General features: G+C 44.4%; 1 protein-coding gene across 4 annotated transcripts in view; it reads left to right on the forward strand.

The window, feature by feature from the left end:
• Positions 1-20,872, forward strand: part of SLCO3A1 (solute carrier organic anion transporter family member 3A1) — a 372,385-nt gene that overhangs the window by 339,374 nt on the left and 12,139 nt on the right. For all 4 annotated transcript variants that reach the window (XM_025271275.3, XM_044932855.2, XM_044932856.2 and 1 more), the window contains exons 8-9: positions 5,813-5,988; positions 9,875-9,939. In XM_025271275.3, coding sequence (XP_025127060.1) covers positions 5,813-5,988; positions 9,875-9,939 — 241 coding nt within the window. The remainder of the gene's footprint in view (positions 1-5,812; positions 5,989-9,874; positions 9,940-20,872) is intronic.

The following is a 20,872-nucleotide window of genomic DNA, read 5'->3' on the forward strand; positions in this document are numbered from 1 at the left end:
GGGTACTGATCACCTCACAGTCCTAAAGGCTACAAGAGTCAGAACTCAGTTCCCAGGGTCTGAGTTCTAAGCCAGCTCCTCATGGATGGGCCAGTTTCCTGTTTATACCTGAGCACTCTCTGAGTCCACGTGGTTCTAAGGACCCCAGTCCCAAATCGCTTTTTCCTCACAGGCTACAGGAGGGACCAAAGAGAAAAGGATGGGGTGGTTTGAACTAGGGCAGGGTTTGAGGGATGTTTTGTCTTTGTTGTTTAGTTGTTTAGGATGTGGTAAAACGAACGGACCTTGAGGGTTCATTCATTCATTCATTGATTCATTCATTCAGTACTGTCCTCTCGAGCTAGGGATAAGTCAGGAATCAAAACCACAGTGGTTTCTTTTTTTTTTTTTTTTTATTTTTAAACTTTACATAATTGTATTAGTTCTGCCAAATAACAAAATGAATCCGCCACAGGTATACATGTGTTCCCCATCCTGAACCCTCCTCCCTCCCCATTCCATCCCTCTGGGTCGTCCCGGTGCACCAGCCCCAAGCATCCAGTATCGTGCATCGAACCTGGACTGGCAACTCGTTTCATACATGATATTTTACATGTTTCAATGCCATTCTCCCAAATCTTCCTACCCTCTCCCTCTCCCACAGAGTCCATAAGACTGTTCTATACATCAGTGTCTCTTTTGCTGTCTCGTACACAGGGTTATTGTTACCATCTTTCTAAATTCCATATATATGCGTTAGTATACTGTATTGGTGTTTTTCTTTCTGGCTTACTTCACTGTGTATAATAGGCTCCAGTTTCATCCACCTCATTAGAACTGATTCAAATGTATTCTTTTTAATGGCTGAGTAATACTCCATTGTGTATATGTACCACAGCTTTCTTATCCATTCATCTGCTGATGGACACCTAGGTTGCTTCCATGTCCTGGCTATTATAAACAGTGCTGCGATGAACATTGGGGTACACGTGTCTCTTTCCCTTCTGGTTTCCTCAGTGTGTATGCCCAGCAGTGGGATTGCTGGATCATAAGACAGTTCTATTTCCAGTTTTTTAAGGAATCTCCACACTGTTCTCCATAGTGGCTGTACTAGTTTGCATTCCCACCAACAGTGTAAGAGGGTTCCCTTTTCTCCACACCCTCTCCAGCATTTATTACTTGTAGACTTTTGGATCGCAGCCATTCTGACTGGTGTGAAATGGTACCTCATAGTGGTTTTGATTTGCATTTCTCTGATAATGAGTGATGTTGAGCACCTTTTCACGTGTTTGTTACCCATCTTTATGTCTTCTTTGGAGAAATGTCTATTTAGTTCTTTGGCCCATTTTTTGATTGGGTCGTTTATTTTTCTGGAGTTGAGCTGTCGGAGTTGCTTGTATATTCTCGAGATTAGTTGTTTGTCAATTGCTTCATTTGCTATTATCTTCTCCCATTCTGAAGGCTGTCTTTTCACCTTGCTAATAGTTTCCTTTGATGTGCAGAAGCTTTTAAGGTTAATTAGGTCCCATTTGTTTATTTTTGCTTTTATTTCCAATATTCTGGGAGGTGGGTCATAGAGGATCCTGCTGTGATGTATGTCAGAGAGTGTTTTGCCTATGTTCTCCTCTAGGAGTTTTATAGTTTCTGGTCTTATGTTTAGATCTTTAATCCATTTTGAGTTTATTTTTGTGTATGGTGTTAGAAAGTATTCTAGTTTCATTCTTTTACAAGTGGTTGACCAGATTTCCCAGCACCACTTGTTAAAGAGATTGTCTTTAATCCATTGTATATTCTTGCCTCCTTTGTCAAAGATAAGGTGTCCATATGTGCATGGATTTATCTCTGGGCTTTCTATTTTGTTCCATTGATCTATATTTCTGTCTTTGTGCCAGTACCATACTGTCTTGATAACTGTGGCTTTGTAGTAGAGCCTGAAGTCAGGTAGGTTGATTCCTCCAGTTCCATTCTTCTTTCTCAAGATCGCTTTGGCGAGGTTTTTTGTATTTCCATACAAATTGTGAAATTATTTGTTCTAGCTCTGTGAAGAATGCTGTTGGTAGCTTGATAGGGATTGCATTGAATCTATAGATTGCTTTGGGTAGTATACTCATTTTCACTATATTGATTCTTCCAATCCATGAGCATGGTATATTTCTCCATCTGTTAGTGTCCTCTTTGATTTCTTTCACCAGTGTTTTATAGTTTTCTATATATAGGTCTTTAGTTTCTTTAGGTAGATATATTCCTAAGTATTTTATTCTTTCCGTTGCAATGGTGAATGGAATTGTTTCCTTAATTTCTCTTTCTGTTTTCTCATTATTAGTGTATAGGAATGCAAGGGATTTCTGGGTGTTGATTTTATATCCTGCAACTTTACTATAGTCATTGATTAGTTCTAGTAATTTTCTGGTGGAGTCTTTAGGGTTTTCTATGTAGAGGATCATGTCATCTGCAAACAGTGAGAGCTTTACTTCTTCTTTTCCAATTTGGATTCCTTTTCAAAACCACAGTGGTTTCTGTCCTTATTAGCCTTATGGTGACGAGGAAGCTTTGACATAGGAGTACAGGGGAGGTCGAGAATTTACCATCACATTTATATAGCGTTTGTCATTTCTAAGATAAGAGATGTGGAAGGAAAGGAGATGGAGGCTGGGAATGTATATATCTGTCAGGGTTTGGTCAGGAAAACAGCACCCACACGTCTTTTGGAAGTACAGAGTTTAGTATAGGAAATAGAACTTATGTAGCATGGCGGAGTTGGGGAATTGGGATCCAGAAGAAGTGAGATGAAGGGCTGGAGAAAAGTCACCACACCCCCAGAAGTATCAGTTCAGGTGGGCAGGCTGAGGCTTATGGGAAATTCCCCAGAAGCTGTGCCCAGCGGGCTGCTCAGTGAGATGAAGGGGGCACTCAGGAACGTCAGCAAGACTGCATCCAGGTCAGTAGAGGTGGGCACAGGGCCTCTGTTGTCAGCAGGGTGGTCAGAAAAGAAGGTGGGTGCACACAGGGATGGTAGGGCCAACCGGCTTCTTCTGGGCACCTCCACATTTGTCTGTCCCCAGGTCTGACCATCTGAGAGTAATAGCCCCTGCCTCACTTACAAATCTCTTCTGTGTTTCCTCTGGTCCAGCTCTCATCGTGCAGGGAAGGGAATCCTAAGGAGATGGTTCCCTGCCCTGGATGGTAGAGTAGTGCCAAGATGCCAGCGCAGAATCCCATACAGGGTGCTCATCCTGGAGTTGGTTTTGATGTCTCAGCATGTTCAGAGGCTTAGGAAGGGGTATCCCGGGTGGGTCTGGGACGGGTGTGAGTTAGAGATGAAATTTTAGTAGAGTCATCAGAAACCATCTGCATGCATGCTCAGTTGCTCAGTCGTGTCTGACTCCACGTGACCCCATGGCCTGTAGCCTGCCAGGCTCCTCTGTCCATGGGATTCTCCAGGCAATAACACTGGAGTGGGTTGTCATGCCCTCTTCCAGGGGATCTTCCTGGCCCAGGGATTGAACCCGTGTCTCTTAACATCTCCTGCATTGGCAGACAGGTTCTTTATCACTAGCGCCACCTGGGGAGCTCCATCAGAAAGCACATGGATGTAACACAATCTAGGGAAAAGTGCAGGGCGAGAAGGGAAGAGAATCTGGACCAGAGCCCCAAGGAGCTCTGGCATTTTCAAGTAGGAGAGGGGGCAGGTGCCAGCAAGGAAAATGCAAAAGGGAAGAAGGAAACCAGAGGGTGAGCCGTGGAAGCCATGAAGGCAGTGGGTCACAGGCATGCACTCAAGGGGCTCCAGGGGGAGAAAAGTGGATGGAGGGGTCGTCTGTGGAGGTCACTGGTGAGCTTAGCTGATCTGATCGCTGCATGTAGGAATCTAAGCTGGCTGGAGTGAGTCAAGAGCGTGGAGGTAGTGAGCATGAACAGCTGGAAAAGTTTAGCTTCAGCGTTCAGGGTGTGGGGAGAGGAAGGATCAGTTTCCTCTCCTCAGAAGAGAGGGAAGTGGCATTTTCAATTTGAGTTGAGGAGAAGCCCTTGTTTGTTATTCAGTCAGTGAATCGTGTCTGACTCTTTGCAACCCCATGGACTGTAGCGTACCAAGCTTCCCTGTCCTTCTCTATCTCCCGGAGTTTGCTCAAACTCATGTCCATTGAGTCAATGATGCCATCCAACCATCTCATCCTCTGTTGCCCCTTTTCCTCCTGCCCTCAATCTTTCCCAGCATCAGGGATTCTTCCAATGAATCAGCTCTTTCAGGGAGAAGCCCTGTTTCCTGATAAAAGTAGAGGAAGATCTGTTCCCATTCGCATCCTAAAACCACCTGTTGAGTTTCCTCTACTGCGTCTCAGCACTGTGCTATAAGACGGTGCTCGATAAATCACAGAAATGACACGTTCTTATCCCAGGAGCTTAAGGTCTCCTCCAGAAGGATAGCAATGGTCTCTGCCATGGGGTGAGGAGTGTGTCCCCGTGGAGGGAAGTGCCAGCTCAGATTGGGGCAACTGAGGAGGCCTTGCAGCCAAATGAAATGTCAGTGCTGGGTTTTGAAGATCTGTGATTTCTCTGGACAGAGATGTATGCAAAGACACAGAGGGGCTGAGCCTCAGCACCTTTCACGACGGGAGATGCCTCTGGGTGCTGTAATGGGGCCATTTATACAAAAGCACCTGTTGTCAGAAAATGGCTTAGGAAGAGGGGTCCAGCCCACCCTGTGTCTCCCCCTACTTCCTACGGGTAAAAGCTTCTTGTGGGGCACAGTCATACAGGATGGAGCCCCAGTCTGTTACATCTGGCGGGGAAAGAAAGGGAGAGGGAGGAGGAGAAGTGCAAGGATGAGAGACGGGCTGAGGAGGGGGCACGTAAAAACCAAAGAGGATTTGTTTGACCCTCAGGAGGATTTACCCCAGCATGTGCTCTGAGAGCCAAGCAGCCCTGGAAAGAAAAGCAATGAATCATTTATGATTGTTTTCATTTTGTATTCATTAAAGACCTCTGCACTATTATTATCAAACCTTAATTGGCTTGGCTGTTGGCTAGCGCTGCCTTTCCCTGCGCCCTTGTTCCTCCCTTTGCCATCAGAAACTCCTCTGGAGCATGAGCCAGGACCATGCTGGGGAGCCGGGGCAGCTGGGCAAGAATCCACCCGAAGATCAAATGGAATGCAGCTGCTTGGCTTTCTCCTCTCTGATCATATATTAATCAATGTATCTCGCTGGTCTCCAGCTCACTCCCCACCATCCGCTCTAAGCTCCCTGTCATCTCTGCACCCTCTTTGCTCTCTCAGCCACTCGAGAAGTCTCCCATTAGTCAGCCCCCTCTCACGGCCCCACAAGCCTAGCAACTTCACGCATGGCAGCGCACACGCTTTGTTCCAGGTGCCATGGTGGGCAATGAACCAGCAACCATATGCAGGTTACCTGATTTACTTCTTTCAATACACTTCAGTGTAATTATAACTGCACAAAAGAGAGGACAAATTGGCAAGTGATTACATTGTTAATTTGCCAGTGTTTTATCACATTGTGGAAGCACGATTTCCTCTCTAATCATATGGGGGTTGGGCAACGCATTTGTCTACGGTGTGGGCTTATCGAGGAATTCTGGGGCATAGAAATGAAATACACAGGAGACGGGGAAATCAGCTCTCCTCCCCATAAATATTCCTTTATTTTGCATGTGTTTTGCAGCCTCCTTCAAAAAAAGCTAATTCGTTGATTCAGGCCTAATTATTGAAATGCTCCAGAATGCATAATCAGGCTGTGACAGACCCAGCTGATGGATGGCTTTAGATCTGGAGAGGGGAGATAGCCCCAGTTAACAGGGCTGACTGCTTCCCTTCCAGAATCTCACTGGCTGTGCATGCCTCATGACCATCCCACCTGAGAACGCAACCGTGATTCCTGGAAAATGCCCCAGTCCCGGGTGTCAAGAGGCCTTCCTCACCTTCCTGTGTGTGATGTGTGTCTGTAGCATGATCGGGGCCATGGCTCAGACGCCTTCGGTCATCATCCTCATCAGGTAAGCATAGCCCCAGGGACCGGAGAGCCAGCCACCCTGCCCCGCCTCCCTCCCTGCTGCGTGTCTGCAGTTCTCCCAGAAATCAGAGCTCTGGGGACTGCTTGAGTCTTGCAAGCCAGCTTCCGTAGGCTGGTAGGAATCAGTTATGTTTGATGGAAACCTCACAGCAGAAGTAAGCCTTCCCCAGTGGCTCGGACAGTAAAGAATCTGCCTGCAATCCAAGAGACCTGGATTAAATCCCTGGGTTGGGAAGAGCCCCTGTAGAAGGGAATGGCAACCCACTCTAGTATTCTTGCCTGGAGAATCCCCATGGACAGAGGAGCCTGGTGGGCTACAGTCTATGGGGTTGCAAAGAGTCAGACGTGACTGAGCAACTAACACTTTGAACTTTCACGCCAAAAGTAGAAAGCACAGCCCAAGAGAAAACACTGCACTTTCATGTCCTACCAGGAACAGACTCTGCAGGTAATTTTGAAAGGTACTGAAGTCTTTCATTGATATTTGCAAAGAGCAACACCGTTGGAATGAAATGAAAATGGCATGGGAATAGCCGAGTCCCTGTGCCTGGCTCCTGTCTCAGGGCACTGATTCGTAGTATGACCTTGGGTTCAGTGTTGTTTCTGAATCTGGAACTGGAGGCAATGTCAATGGTCCTGCCTGCCTCCTGCAGTGGGCTGGGTCCTGCTGAGACCATGTGTGTGCAAACTCTGTAAAGATATAACAGGTCATTGACAAGGTGTGATGCAGTGCTGAGTGGCTCGTGGAAGCAAGCAGTGACTGCTTTTGTACAGATGGATAATTGGAGAGAGTCAGCCATAATTCTGTGTTTCCCCGTTTCTCGGAAACTATCGTGGGGGGTAGGTGAGGTGTCTCAAAGGTGAATTATTGAGTAATTTTCTGAGTAACTTACACTGTTGCAAAGTTATCTAGATTTGTGTGAGGAATCCAGAAGAGGCAGGCTTCATGTCTGGTGACCATCTTTTACAGAGGAAGTGGTACCAAGCACAGATAGACCCATCTTACCAGGATGTAGTTATCTAAACAAACCAATTCAATCCCAAGGGCTGGAGATAAAAGTAGGAATGAAATGCTTGGATGCAGCCTGTACAAATATACATTTTATTGTTGTTTAAGTCGCTAAGTGTTCAACTCTTTTGTGACCCCATGGACTGTAGCACATCAGGCTCCTCTGTCCATGGGATTTCCCAGGCAGGAATCCCAGAGTAGGTTGCCATTTCCTTCTCTGGGAGATCTTCCTGACCAAGGGACTGAACCCATATCTCCTGCATTGGCAGGCAGATTCTTTACCACTGAGCCACCAGGGAAGCCCTGGTATGTAATATTTGCAGCTGCTTTATCCAGCCTCTCTGTGTCTACTACATTTCCTGATCTTGGTTAGAATTCATAAGGAAAAGGATTTATACAAAGTACTTATGTTTTAAAGTTTTTAGCAAAGCTTTTTCAATGTGCAGAAGCAATAATGGTACAATAGCAAATTGCCATTTTATACTTGTTAAATTTGAAAAAATAATTTTTTAAAATTCACACCCAGTTCTGTAAGCAAGGCTCTAACAAAACAGGTAAAGTCACACCTTTCTGCTGCCATTGAGAAACATACTGATCCTTTCATAAAAGCAAGGTGGCAAATATGAGTTCAAGAGCCATAAAAACGTTCAGTTTGTTTTTTTTTTTAATGACGTAACCCTACCCCTTGCCACTTATCTTAAGAAAATACTCTACGAGAAGAAAAGCTGAATGCACACAGATTTTTATTACAGTGTTAACTATAATAGCAGAAAAATCTGAATTGGAATAGTGAGTTAAATTATAGTCCCACAGCTCAGTGGAATAATGAAAATTCTTAAGAATATGAGAAGTGTTTATGAAATGAACTGTTGAATTTAACTTATATATGGAGGATGATTATATATAATATGCACTGAACAAAACCCATCAGATCTCAGGCATGGGTTTGGGGTGGCTGCATTATTTTTGTTGCTAGGAATTCCCATGAAGTTGTATTGTACCAGTTGACACACAAAAGGCACCAAAAAGCAAGAAAAATGACCCTTACAGCCTTTAGCAATGACTGGTCCCCTTTTTTCTCTGCCCTTGACTCTGCTGCAAAAACCCAGCTCAGTAGTTGTGGCTGCAGACCAAACACAGAGAGTCAGCCGAAACCTGAATCGTGTCCAAATCTCAGCTTGATAAACAGCTCTTGGAGATTTTCAGGAAATATGTGATTCCCTTTCAGTGGACCAGCAACAGATGGCCTAAATGACCTAGGTGGGGCCCTGTGCACCTCATAGCTCCACGCTGCTGGGGCCAGCTGGAGGTACGTGCCATCACAGATGTTCTAGGCAGACACAAGGGCACAGACGGTCTGAGCCACAGCCCAGATTATGGGCACCAGCCCTTGTCCCATCCCAGAGCAGTGGGCCCACTTCCACTCTTACTCCAGACAGAAGCATACTTGCCAACGTTAGCAGCGCTCAGGACATCCACAGGCGTGAGGATACCGGCTATTTAATAAGTCACGTAGGGGCCAGCACTGGGCTCTTTGTTTTCAGTATTTATTTGGCTGCATCAGGTCTTAATTGTGTCATCAGGGACCTTTCATTGTGGCATACAGACTCTAGTTGCGGGGCTCGGGCTCCGGAGTGCACAGGCTCAGTCGCTCCATGGCACGTGGGATCTTAGTTTCCCGACCAGGGGTCGATCCTGCGACTTCTGCATTGGAAGGCAGATTCTTACCACTGAACCACTAGGGAAGTCCCCGGCCTCTTGTTTTTTGGTTTGTTTGTTTGTGTTTTATTACCCAGCATCTGCTGTATGTCACACACCACACTGATGATGAATGAGACACAAATAGTCCTTGGCCTCAAGGAGAAAGACGAGCATTGAGTCAGTACTAGTTGCAAGAGTAAGAGGCCTGACAGAGGAGATCTGGGACTAGCTGTGAGGGCCTCTCTACTTGCAATCAGTCATCATTTCCAACCCCCCCTCCTGTCACTCTTATCCCAGACAGTGTGAGAATGTTCTAGAAAATGTATGAAAAGATCGTGCTCAGGGACTGCTGTGGGTAAACCAAAGCCAGGGGCACTGAGTCAGTTCAAAACAAAGGCATGTGACCATATAAAGCTGTGTGTGTGTTAGTCGCTCAGTCGTGCCTGACTCTTTGTGACCCCATGGACTGTGGCCCACCAGGCTCCTCTGTCCATGGGATTCTCCTGGCAAAAATACTGGGACAGGTCGCCATTTCCTCCTCCAGGGGGTCTTCCTGACCCAGAGACCGAACTCACGTCTCCTGCAGGCAGATTCTTTCCCACTGAGCCACCTGGGAAGGCCAAATAAAGGTACCTTTCCAGTTTAAAAGGTACCAAAGCTGGATATAGATGAATGGACTGTTTCACAAGTGGTCCATCTAGGGAACCAACCCATGCTAATCTGGTTGATTTCGCAAAACGATGCAGAAGGACAGAGGTGTTTATGGTTCTGGCCTATCTGAGTAGCATAAGGGGAACTGTCTTCCGCATTGATATTTCCCCTGATACATGTACCCACCAACTTAAGATGTTACCCCGTGCCGGCAAACGAAAAATGCCTTTAAATGAAGACTTTCGGAACAAATTTGCATTCCATCCTTCAAATGACTAGTTTTAGTTAATAAAAAATACTGCTAAATTCCTAAACTTATCTTGTCCCTGCAGTTGCAGTGATTTTTCAGACTTTTGGCAGGGAAGGTGAAAAAAGCAAAAGAACAAAACCATTAATAATTTTCTAAGGAAGGGCTCTGATGGACAGCAGCGAATGACTCTGGGGTCTGTTAATTAAAGTGAAGCGATAAGAATCTTCTCTTTTTTCCTCTTCATCTCTTCGCATGTAGGACAGTCAGCCCTGAACTCAAATCCTACGCCCTGGGAGTTCTTTTTCTCCTCCTCCGTTTGCTGGGTACGTATTCTTTCTTTCTTCCCTCAGTAGTGAATCGGACGCTTATAACCAGGTGAGTGCATATATCAGTGCAGTCAGGACCAGGTGAGTACATATCACTGGAATCATCCCTTGAGCTGTCTTTGTTATGAAGTTTAATTTTGATAATAAGAGAACGGTCTGTTAAATGTTGTTCAGGGTTTAGACCTACACTCACACACTCCCTGGATATCACAGAGTTTTTGTTGATATTAACTGTGTTTTCATGCCACCCTGAATTTTCATTGGCACAAGGAGGAAAAGTGAGGAACCAAAAAGAAAGGAATTTGATGGTGTCATTGGGCACCCTCATTAAGCAACCCATGAGCAGCTTGTGAAATGCTTCATTTATGGGGCTGCCAGCTGGGGGAGAGAAGTATTCTCATAATGCTTCCCAAATGGAAACTTCGCATCCTTTAAATTTTTCCAAACTGATTTAGTTTATTTACCTTGGGTTTCTGCTGCTACTGCTGCTGCTGCTACGTCACTTCAGTCATGTCCGACTCTGTGCAACCCCATAGATGGCAGCCCACCAGGCTCCCCCATCCCTGGGATTCTCCAGGCAAGAACACTGGAGTGGGGTGCCATTTCCTCCTCCAATGCATGAAAGTGAAAAGTGTAAGTGAAGTCGCTCTGTCGTGTCTGACTCTAGCAACCCCATGGACTGCAGCCCACCAGGCTCCTCCATCCATGGGATTTTCCAGGCAAGAGTACTGGAGTGGGGTGCCATCGCCTTCTCTACCTTGGGTTTCTAGGACAAGGCAAATATGACCTTCATGCTATAAAGCCAAATTGCATAGTTTGGTATGGACAGAAGAAATTAATTCTAAGATGGGAATAGCCCATGGTCCTCCTGGAGTGCTGGGACCAGCTGAGGAGAAGCTGGAAAAGCCAATCAGATAAACCTTCTCCCTGTGGACCACACTGCTGCTTTATGAACTCCCTTTGTCAAGGCCAAGATCAAGATAGGATGACATTTTTTTTCTTGAAAGGATAAGGCTGTGGTCTTCTTTAGTGGACATCAAGTGATAAATAAAAATGGAAAGGAAGATAACCATGGCCTATACCTTCAGAGTAAAAAGTTCTCATTCCAAATAGTATATAACCTGAATGAGCACAAAGACTAACTATAGAAATGTTTATAAAAATATTCATAAAAGTGAAAAATTGGCAACAATTCAAACATCCATCAGCAGGGAATTAGTTAAATCCATTATGGGTTCTAATTTCAGTAGGATTTATGTACCCCTTTAAACTGGAAAGAAAAATATTGATAAACTTGGAAAGGGTACATGGTGAGTGGAGAGAAAAAGGAGGTCTATATTGTATATGCAAATGTTTTTAAAGTATACATGAAAGTCCCTCAGTTGTGTCCAACTCTTTGCGATCCCCCAGACTATACAGTCCATGGAATTCTCCAGGCTGGAATACTGGAGTGGGTAGCCTTTACCTTCTCCAGGGGATCTTCAAGACCCAGGAAACAAACCCAGATTCCTGAATTGCAGGCAGATTCTTTACCAACTGAGCTATCAGGGATATCTATATAGGGGAAAATACTGGAAAGCTAGATAAGAAAATGGTATCAGCTATTATAATTGAATAGTGAGGCTATAAATGATATTTTATAAATTCATTTTTAAAATGTGAATGAAAAAATATATATGTTTATTACTTTCATAATGAGATTATATTCTATATAATTGCTATGTGAAAGAAAAACATTCACCCTTAAATCCATGAATAAGATGAGGTCCTCCCTGGGGAATGGAAAACACTTGACATCTGCCCCAGCTCTGCCTGTAGCAAATCACTTCCAGTTAAGGTTGTGACCTCTTTTGCCATGTCCACGACAAGACCTGGGAATCTTCTCAATCACTGTCAGTCCACATTGTTGGGATAAATGGAGAATCTTTTTTTTTTAATTTAAATTTATTTATTTTAATTAGAGGCTGATTACTTTACAATATTGTATTGGATTTGCCATATATCAACATGAATCTGCCACGGGTGTACACGTGTTCCCAGTCCTGAACTCCCCTCCCACCTCCCTCCCCATACCATCCCTCTGGGTCATCCCAGTGCACCAGCCCAAGCTTCCTGTATCCTGCATCGAACCTGGACTGGCGATTTGTTTCTTATATGATATTATACATGTTTCAATGCCATTCTCCCAAATCATCCCACCCTCTCCCTCTCCCACAGAGTCCAAAAGACTGTTCTATACATCTGTGTCTCTTTTGCTGTCTCGCATACAGGGTTATCGTTACCATCTTTCTAAATTTCATATTTATGCGTAAATGGAGAATCTTAAATAGCATCTTTGTCTTATTTCTGGTTCATGGAAAAGAGAACCAGAAATAGTAACCAGGTATAGTAATACCCAGTGCAAACAAGTTCAACTGTAATTCAAACTAAAACATTTTAGGCCTTCCAAGAACTCGTAGTGGCCTTTAGAGCCAACTACACAGGTACTAATTATGGTGGGTTTTTTTTCTCTCATCATTGGGAGGAGAGAAAATGCATGAGTGGTGATGCCCCCCATTCCACCCTGGTTAGGTGGATGGACAGATGAATGTGTAATATCAGGTAGCAGGTTGGAGACCCTTATTTCTGAAAATGGTGAAACCATCCCACATGCAGGCTTCCTTGGTGGCTCAGCTGGGGGAGAATCCACCTGCAGTGGGGAAGCCTGGGTTTGATCCCTGGGTTGGGAAGATGCCCAGAGAAGGAAACGGCTACCCACTCCAGTATTCTGGCCTGGAGAAGTCCATGGACTGTACAGTCCATGGGTCCACAAAGAGTCGGACACAACTGAGTGACTTTCACTTTCACTACTTCCATTCTACATACACATTCACTCAACAAACTGACATTTATTGAGTATCTAATGTGTTCAGAGCTTCGTGAACCATACCCAGGCAAGTGAGCCCAGCATTGCTCTTAGGGAATTCCTTTAGGAGCTGAACAGAGAAACAAAAAGCCCTCCATTAATGGCATTACTACAGAGGTCTTTTGTACCTCTAAACACATGCTGAGGACTCAATATAGTGACTAAAAAATAACCTTCAGAATAATTTTGATAACACAAAATGTAAGAAAAATTTGCAAGTTGTTTTCAAAATGAAAATAATGAAAATTATAAGACACTTGAAGACAGAAATGGAAAATTATACAGCATGTGTAATGTGACACCATTAAGATCACTATATGTTGCTCTAAAGCTCAAACATTATCTAAACGAGTATTTTGCAACTTCTGTGATTATAATCTACAGCAAGAGATAAACTTTATATTGTGGCCCAGTGCATTCATATGCATAAATACAACTGAAGCAAAGATTTCATGAAAAATATTCACCCTTAATATGTGTAATGTGCTCTGATATTTTCTATTCTATTTCATTCTTTTAAAATAGTGGGTCATGACCAACTATATTGATTGTATTGTCCAACTGGGTCACACATCAGAGTTTAGAAAACAGCTCTAGAAGGATATGCCACAGTTTTGTCTTTTAATTAAAAGTGGCTTATCAGGGAAGTCTTTGCACTGGGCCCGATTCCATTTCCTGCAACACCCAATGAGATTAACCACCATTACAGTTAATGAAGGGCCAACCGAGAAATCAGATTTCAAGACATTGTCAAGGTTTGTGCTTGGCCCCGTTGGGTAATGGGTGATGGTAAGTAAGGACATCACAGTTCAGTGTGATGAAACTGGAGATGCAGTCAGTAGAGAGGTGTAGGGTGGATGTGTGGGAGAGCCACCCAACCTGGGGTTGGGGATGGGAGAGTGGGTGAAAGGATGTGATATTAACCTGAAGCATGAAGAATGCAGAAGAGTTACCTTGCTAGCAAAAAGGAGAGAGTGCTTTAGACCGAGGGACTTAAAGGAGCAAAAGCCTGGAAGTGAACAAAGGCTGAAGCCTGTTTGGGGGCTGCAGGAAGCCCTTGTGGCTGGAGAGGATGGCTGTCAAGGACACGATCAGAAAGAATTGCTGCGCTGTTGACAAGGTTGACCTTTATCCCCAAGGCAAATGAAATTGTTGATGGACTTTAACATGGGGGTAAGATCCATTGTGCATTTTTAGAAAGGCCTACTGTCCACCACATAGAGAATGTGGGAACTGAATATTAAGCCACTAGTGTACAGGGGAGCTGACGGAGAAGCATGCTGAGGATGCTGGCCACCAAGATGGGGAGATGTGGATAGAGGAAGAAGTGTCAAGGCCTAGTCCCTGAATGGAAGTGTACAGACTGAAGCATCTAAGAGGGAGGAATCCACAGTGACAGCGCCTTATGAAAGGTTTGGATCATGTGATACATGGGAGATGTTATTTATTAAAGCAGGAGGACCAGAATGAGGAGCAAGCTTTTGGGAGTGGCATAGACCAACACCATCCACTAGACCTTTCTGCGGTGGTGGAAGTGCTCCATGTCTATGCCACGTGGGGCTGTGGAGCACTTGAAATGTGGTTTCTGTAAACTGGCTTCTCCTTATTTTTGTTGATTTTCATTTACGTAGCTGCATGTGACCAGTGACCATCATACTGGACTCTGCAGGTCTTCGATGCACCACCATTGGTGGGTCAGAGCTTGAGGCAGTGGGGGCAGCATGGGGAGACTGCTCTTTGCAGATACTTGGCCGTGAGGACTGTAAAGAAAGAGGGAAAGACCCAGAAGTGAATGCAGGTTATCTTCCCTTGTTTTAAATGCTGATAGAAAGGAATTGTCAGAAAGGGCAGAGGCCTTGGCACCAAGAGCTTCCTACATAGCCCATGGGAGCCCTGGAGTAGAAGCAGTAACGTGGTTGGTGATATCAATGGTGGGTGAGGAGGAATATGGAGCAAAGAGATTAAGAGTAGTGGTCACAGTAGGGCTAATGCAACTGACCATGGTGCCTGAGCTGGACAAAGATGAGGTAAGCTAGGAGAGGGGAGAAAGAACAGAGAGAGAAAGGGCACATAGGAGCTGGATGTAGTAATTCATGAAAAAAGAGTTGCAATCTGCAGTCAGAGCTTTGTTGTCTGACTTTGAGGTGGTGGAGCAGTTTTGAGAAATGACAAAACCCAGAGAGGAAAGGAACATCCTTGACATTGAGAATGAGTTGTTGAAAGGCCTGAGTGAGAGCTCATGTCCATGGAGAAGTTCAAATCACCCAGGACAGTGGTGGAATTTGAGTGGAAGAGGACAGAGTTGGATAAAGGGTCAGGAAATTCAGAGTAAACGAATGACTTACTCAAAGCAGAACACCTGATGTCATCAAATCCATCCTTTTTCATCCTTATACAAATGTCCCGATCACTGTTTTTCTCTCTGGGTGTGGGCATAACATCCACTCAAGGGTCTGATCTTGTTCCTGGGGAGTCTGTTGCATGCCACAGATGTTACACCAAATCCAACTGAATTCACTACCACGAACTCTCCTCCACAAATGCCTGCTCTTGGTTTTCCAGAACAACAAGCTTGGCAAAGATCATTGGGAACGTCAGCCTCAGGGTGCACTTCTGTATGCAGGGGTCATTCCTGAGCAGATTGTCCTTGGGTCTTGGGTTATTGGTGAACTAATATAGGAGACGTGTGTCTTAGAAGCTCCTTGTGTGGTTCATCCAACATTTGTTGAGCTCCCATTGTGAAGTCTTGAATTTCTACAGGCACATGGGAAAATGAACATGTTGAATGAGTGTTTTGGAAGAAGTAAGCCCAGCCTGCCAGAAACTTCAGAGGAGTGGCTGTGGGATAGTAGGGTGCAGGATACAATGTCTGGAATGTGAGGGGAGACTCCTCCTACTCACCTCTGCATTTATTTATTCATTCAGCAAACTTTTGCTAAGCACCAACAATGTATCTAACTTCCTAAAGGACCTGTGGGCTTAAAAGAATATTCACAATCTAAAAATTGAGAGTTATGCTTTATTCAGTGGGAATTTTTAGGACTTCAAGCCCAGGAGACAGCATCTCAAGTAACTCAGAGAACTGCTCCATGGAAGTGAGGGAAGGAGCCAGGTTAAAGAAAACCAGATATCCCAAGTTAAGGAATTTAGTGCTTTTTCTCTGTATGGGAGGATACAAGAGTCTGGGCTCACTGAAAGCATTCCTTTGATATGTACCTCAGGTATCTGGGCCAGTATCCTATATTTTCACATCCTGAGTCCCCTCAGGGCTCACCATTGGGAGTGGCTGCAGGCCAAGGCTGCTAGATGGCAGGTATTCTTTCCTTCCTGAGTCCCTCAGGGCTCACCGTTGGGAGTGGCTGCAGTCCATGGCTGCTAGATGGGATGGCAGGTATTCTCTCCTTCCTGAGTCCCTCAAGGCTCACCATCACTGGTAGCTGCATTTGTTGATGCCAGTGACCTCCTTTGCTTACTGATGTGAAAGTACTCGATTTCTTTCTAAGCACCAATGATACATCTAACTTTCTAAAGGACCTGTACCACCCAGGATCTATCTATGTCCTGACCAGTGCTAAGGTGACACCCCATATTTGCCATGGACCCTGCTACAGTCAGGCACAACAGGTTTGAATCCAGCTCTGCCATACTGAGCATGAGACCTTTGGCAAGTAAGACCTTTCTTGAGCCTCAGTGAGTTTAACAAGGCAGCCAGGAATGAAATGAGAATAGAGCAGCTCCTCTCAACTTCTCGGATTTAAGAAAAGTGAATGTCAGGTATCTGTGGATGATGCTGGACAGTATCAATAGAGTCTCTTTCTTGGCATCACTGAAACAGAGAAACTCATTAATCCCTCAAGGAGAACATTCTTTTCAACATCCGTTTCTAGTTAGTGCTGGACATAACAGTAATTCCTCCAGGTTGAAAAGAGGTTCCATGGTGAATTCAAGTCTTGGCAGGTAAGCTGGGAGAGGAATGGATATCTTTTGAAATGTAAATGCTGGAGTAATTTGTAGCTTCCATTTTGTTTCATAAAGGAATGTGAATTTATTTTTCTTACAAAAGCTTTTCCACTCACATTTTAAGTTTAGACCAAAGAGTATAACTAAGCCTGGCATTTTCAACCCACGGAGTGAATTAAGTAGCCAAAATTCAAGACCTGGAGGTTTAATCTCTGTTAATAGATTTCAGGAAAACAGAGACAATTTCCTTAAGCAATACCGCAATTTTTGCATTGAAATATAGCTGCAATTTGAGCCTGAGTATAATGGGAAGTAAGATTTAATCCTTTTAATATTCTCTGTAATAACGAGTAACAGCTCTAAGCTTCCGGATACCCTCCCCAACATATGGTGGGTTCCTAGTGTCCCAGTGGTGGGACCTTGGTTAATGCCTACTGAATCTGCGAGTTCCCCCCAAGGAAACACAGGAAGAAAAGAGAACAAAGGGGAGAGGACTGCTCCTGCAGGCACCGAGGAAAAGAGCATTCCTTTAAAACACACGGTTTCTAAGAAATTCTTCATCATTATCATCAGCTGCCTTCTCCTTGCTTAGGTAACTGAGGCTGTAACAGAAGTAAGTACTAACATACACCTTACCTGTGTGACCTCCCTTCTGGAAACATCTGATTATCCTCCAAAGATGTCTTATTCTTATGAAGTGAAGGATTCCTGCCAGTTGGGGTTAGTCACTGAATCTTGGCTTGGAGGGTGTTCTGCAAATCTTTCTCTGGAGATGAGAATTTAAAAGGAGATGAATTTTCATTGATCCAAGTTAAAAGCCAAAAAAACAGGAAAGGAACCAGATTTGTTGAGCACCCACTCCAAGAAGGGCTTTCCCAAATACCATATCAACTTTGCAAAGATCAGAACCCCTGTTGAAAGCTTCAAAACCAGCCTTCTACAAACCAGTTATTCCTAGGAGCTTAGTGGAAGGATAAATAATATGTTTTCTATAGCCCTGGAAAGCCCTGATAAGAGCTCTAAAATCTTCTCCTCAAATCAACAAACTTTAAATTTGTAGGAAAGAAATGATTGGATTGGAGGTTTTGAAATATCAAGCCGGGGACAAATAATCTCTCAGCATCTGTTTCTCTATAGGTATAATAAAGGGGGTTGTGGGGGGTGGATTGTGGCGTATGAACACCCCATGCAGTGCAGGGGTGAGGGGGCAGTTGGTAATAATTATTGTCACTGGGTTGGGAAGATCCCCTGGAGATAGAAATGGCAACCCACTCCAATATCCTTGCCTGGGAAAATCCCATAGATAGCGGAGCCTGGTGGACTATAATAGTCCATAGGGTCGCAAAGAGTTGGACATGACTGAGCACCTGAGCACACACGCAGTTATTGTCCCAGTCATCACTCTGTAGAAGTCTCCCACTGCCATCTGGGGAACTAGCATCTTTCAGGGGCTACAGGGTTTTTCTATGCCCCCCTGAATGATAAACACGTAACAGTGAATGGCCATTTGTGAAAATTAATCAAGTGGGATTCCCTCTGTCACTAATCAGATGAATTTCAACAATGGCAAAGGCCTGTAAATAAGAGATCCAGCAAGGGCCTTGTTTCAAAATTCTCTGCACACCTGGAACGCAGGACCTGTGAGCTAGAGCTTCTCTTTGGAAAAGCATTTTAAGTCAATAAAAAGGAAAAGATGAACTTGGCAGAAAAGAGTTGTTTTTGTTTGTTTGTTTCTGGGAATCTTAAAGGAAGCTCATAAAGTTTATGAGGTTCTACTCATAAAACAATCAAAAGTTTATTCTAAACTGTCACCCCCAAATGCCCTGTACAAGATGAATAAGGGAGCAAAAGTTCTGGCCATATGGGAGCAGACCCTTGTATAACACTCCACTCACTTGTTCTAGTATTCACCTTGACCCGGTAAGGTCAAAGTAGTTCCATTCAAAAGATCAAGAAACAGGCACATAGAGAAAAGTGACTTACCCCAGCATTTCAGCTCAAGTTAGAAGGTCTTTCATCTTGACCACAAACAGCCTCCAAAATATTGAGTATAAGATGAAAACCCTTGCTATGTACTTAGCTTTCTCATTTCTGTTTGAAGGCTATTTCTGACATTTCCCGGGGTCTTGTCATCCGATAGTAGAGCTTGACAAGGATAAAATTGACATCATTAGCACAGAGAAATATGCCTTACTTCAAGACAATTCCATAATATAAAAATCCTCACTTGGATACAGGTACAAAAAGGAGTTATGACTTCTTGGCACTTTGGAGGGATTTTTTTTTTAAGCAATTATTAGTGAATGGCTCCATTATATTGAAAATTTCCTCCAATGTGCTTAAAATTCGACCTGATTTGCCCAACTTGGATTGCATACAACTCTTAAGGCACCTGTGCATTTGGAACAAGAAGCCCCAGTACCGTCAGTTCCTTCCCTCAGCAAAACTTAAATGAGAGGTGTAATAGTCTTGGCTTCCCATTGCCTGGTGATGGGTGGGTAAGAAGAAAAGGAGGGAGGAGAATTGGGAGCAAATGACAACCAATAGAACTCTGACAGATAGAAAGGTGAATGGATCCACCTCTCCCGTTGGACCACAGGACAGGTCAGATTTGTGCTGTGGATCCCCAAGTCCACCCACCATCCACAGGACTCCAGGTCACTGTTTCTTCATCTAAGTAACGTGGAGTGTGTCTAGCGTCTGTCAGTGGTTGAGGTGGCAGCTCCTCCAGTTGGCTCTTTTCCGGTTAAACGAAGAAAAGTCGTCTGTTGAGGAACTGAGACAGGGCACAGTGGTTGGTGACAAAGATCTCGAACACCTGAGCAGCCTTCTGGGCAGAGAATGCCGGGAATGCGAGTTTCCACTTGGCAAGACCAGCCTGAGCTGCAAAAGAGGGAGCAGGTTGTGTGGGATTTTGAATTTGGCATTTTTAAACTCAAGCTGCCAGAGAGGTTAAATGCTGTTTCAATGAAAATTCTTTCTTAGGGGGGTTTCTTTCAGGGGGTAATAAGTGACAGAGTTGGGGAGTGCTAAGGATAAGTGCCAAGGCACCTGGGCCCAGGAGGAAACCCTTGCAACCTGTCAGCGCTGACAGGATCACGCAGCCCTTCCCCGACCCCATCGCTGACCAGTCATTAAACCGAGGAAACAGACGCACAGACACAGGAAACAAACTTATGGTTACCAAAGGGGGAAAGGGATGGCTAACTTAGGAGTTTGGGATTAACAGACACACAGTACGATATATAAAATAGATAAGCAACAAGGACCTACTGTGCAGCAGTAGGTATCTTATGTCAGTATCTTATGATAATCTATAATAGAAGAGAATCTGAAAAAGAGTAGATATATATGTATAATTGAATCACTGTGCTGTACACCTGAAACTAGCACAACATTGTAAATCTGCTATACTTCAATAAAAGTGATTTTTAAAATTTGAAAACTAGACTTCAATTAGTAAAAAACCCAAGGAAGTGCCATTTCTTTCATTAAGCCTCTGCCTCCCAGAGGGCCCCTCAAAAGAGGCTCTGCTATGAATATAACATAGCCTTCCTTGTTCTGGCACTCATGAATGGAATTCAGGGGTCCATGAACTCCCTGAAATATGGATGCAGTTTTGTGGGTAGGTGTATTTTTCTGGATGAAGGGGTGATGCTCATCAGATTCTCAGCACATGCTCAGGTGTTCAGTTGTGTCCAACTCTTTGTGACCCCCACGGACTGCAGCCGGCCATGCTCCTCTGTCCGTGGGATTTCCCAGGCAAGAATACTGTAGTGATCTCCAGGGGATCTTCCTGACCTAGGGATCAAACTTGCATCTCCTGCATTGGCAGGTGGATTCTTTACCCCTGAGCCACAGAGGAAGCCCCCAGATTCTCAACAGACCTTCCTTAATACAAAAGTGAACCTCAGTCAAGAGCTGGAAAGAACACTCAGGATACCAGGACACCTCAGCAGAGGGATCTTGGAATTCTCACCACCTGCTCCCAGGGATCACTTCCTGCTTCTTAGGGAAGTTGACTGGCACCATATTCTGGCCTTGGGAATGCTATTTTTTCCAAAG

The sequence above is a fragment of the Bubalus bubalis genome, chromosome 20 (genome assembly GCF_019923935.1).
Source record: "Bubalus bubalis isolate 160015118507 breed Murrah chromosome 20, NDDB_SH_1, whole genome shotgun sequence".
In the NCBI taxonomy this organism is placed as follows: Eukaryota; Metazoa; Chordata; class Mammalia; order Artiodactyla; family Bovidae; genus Bubalus; species Bubalus bubalis.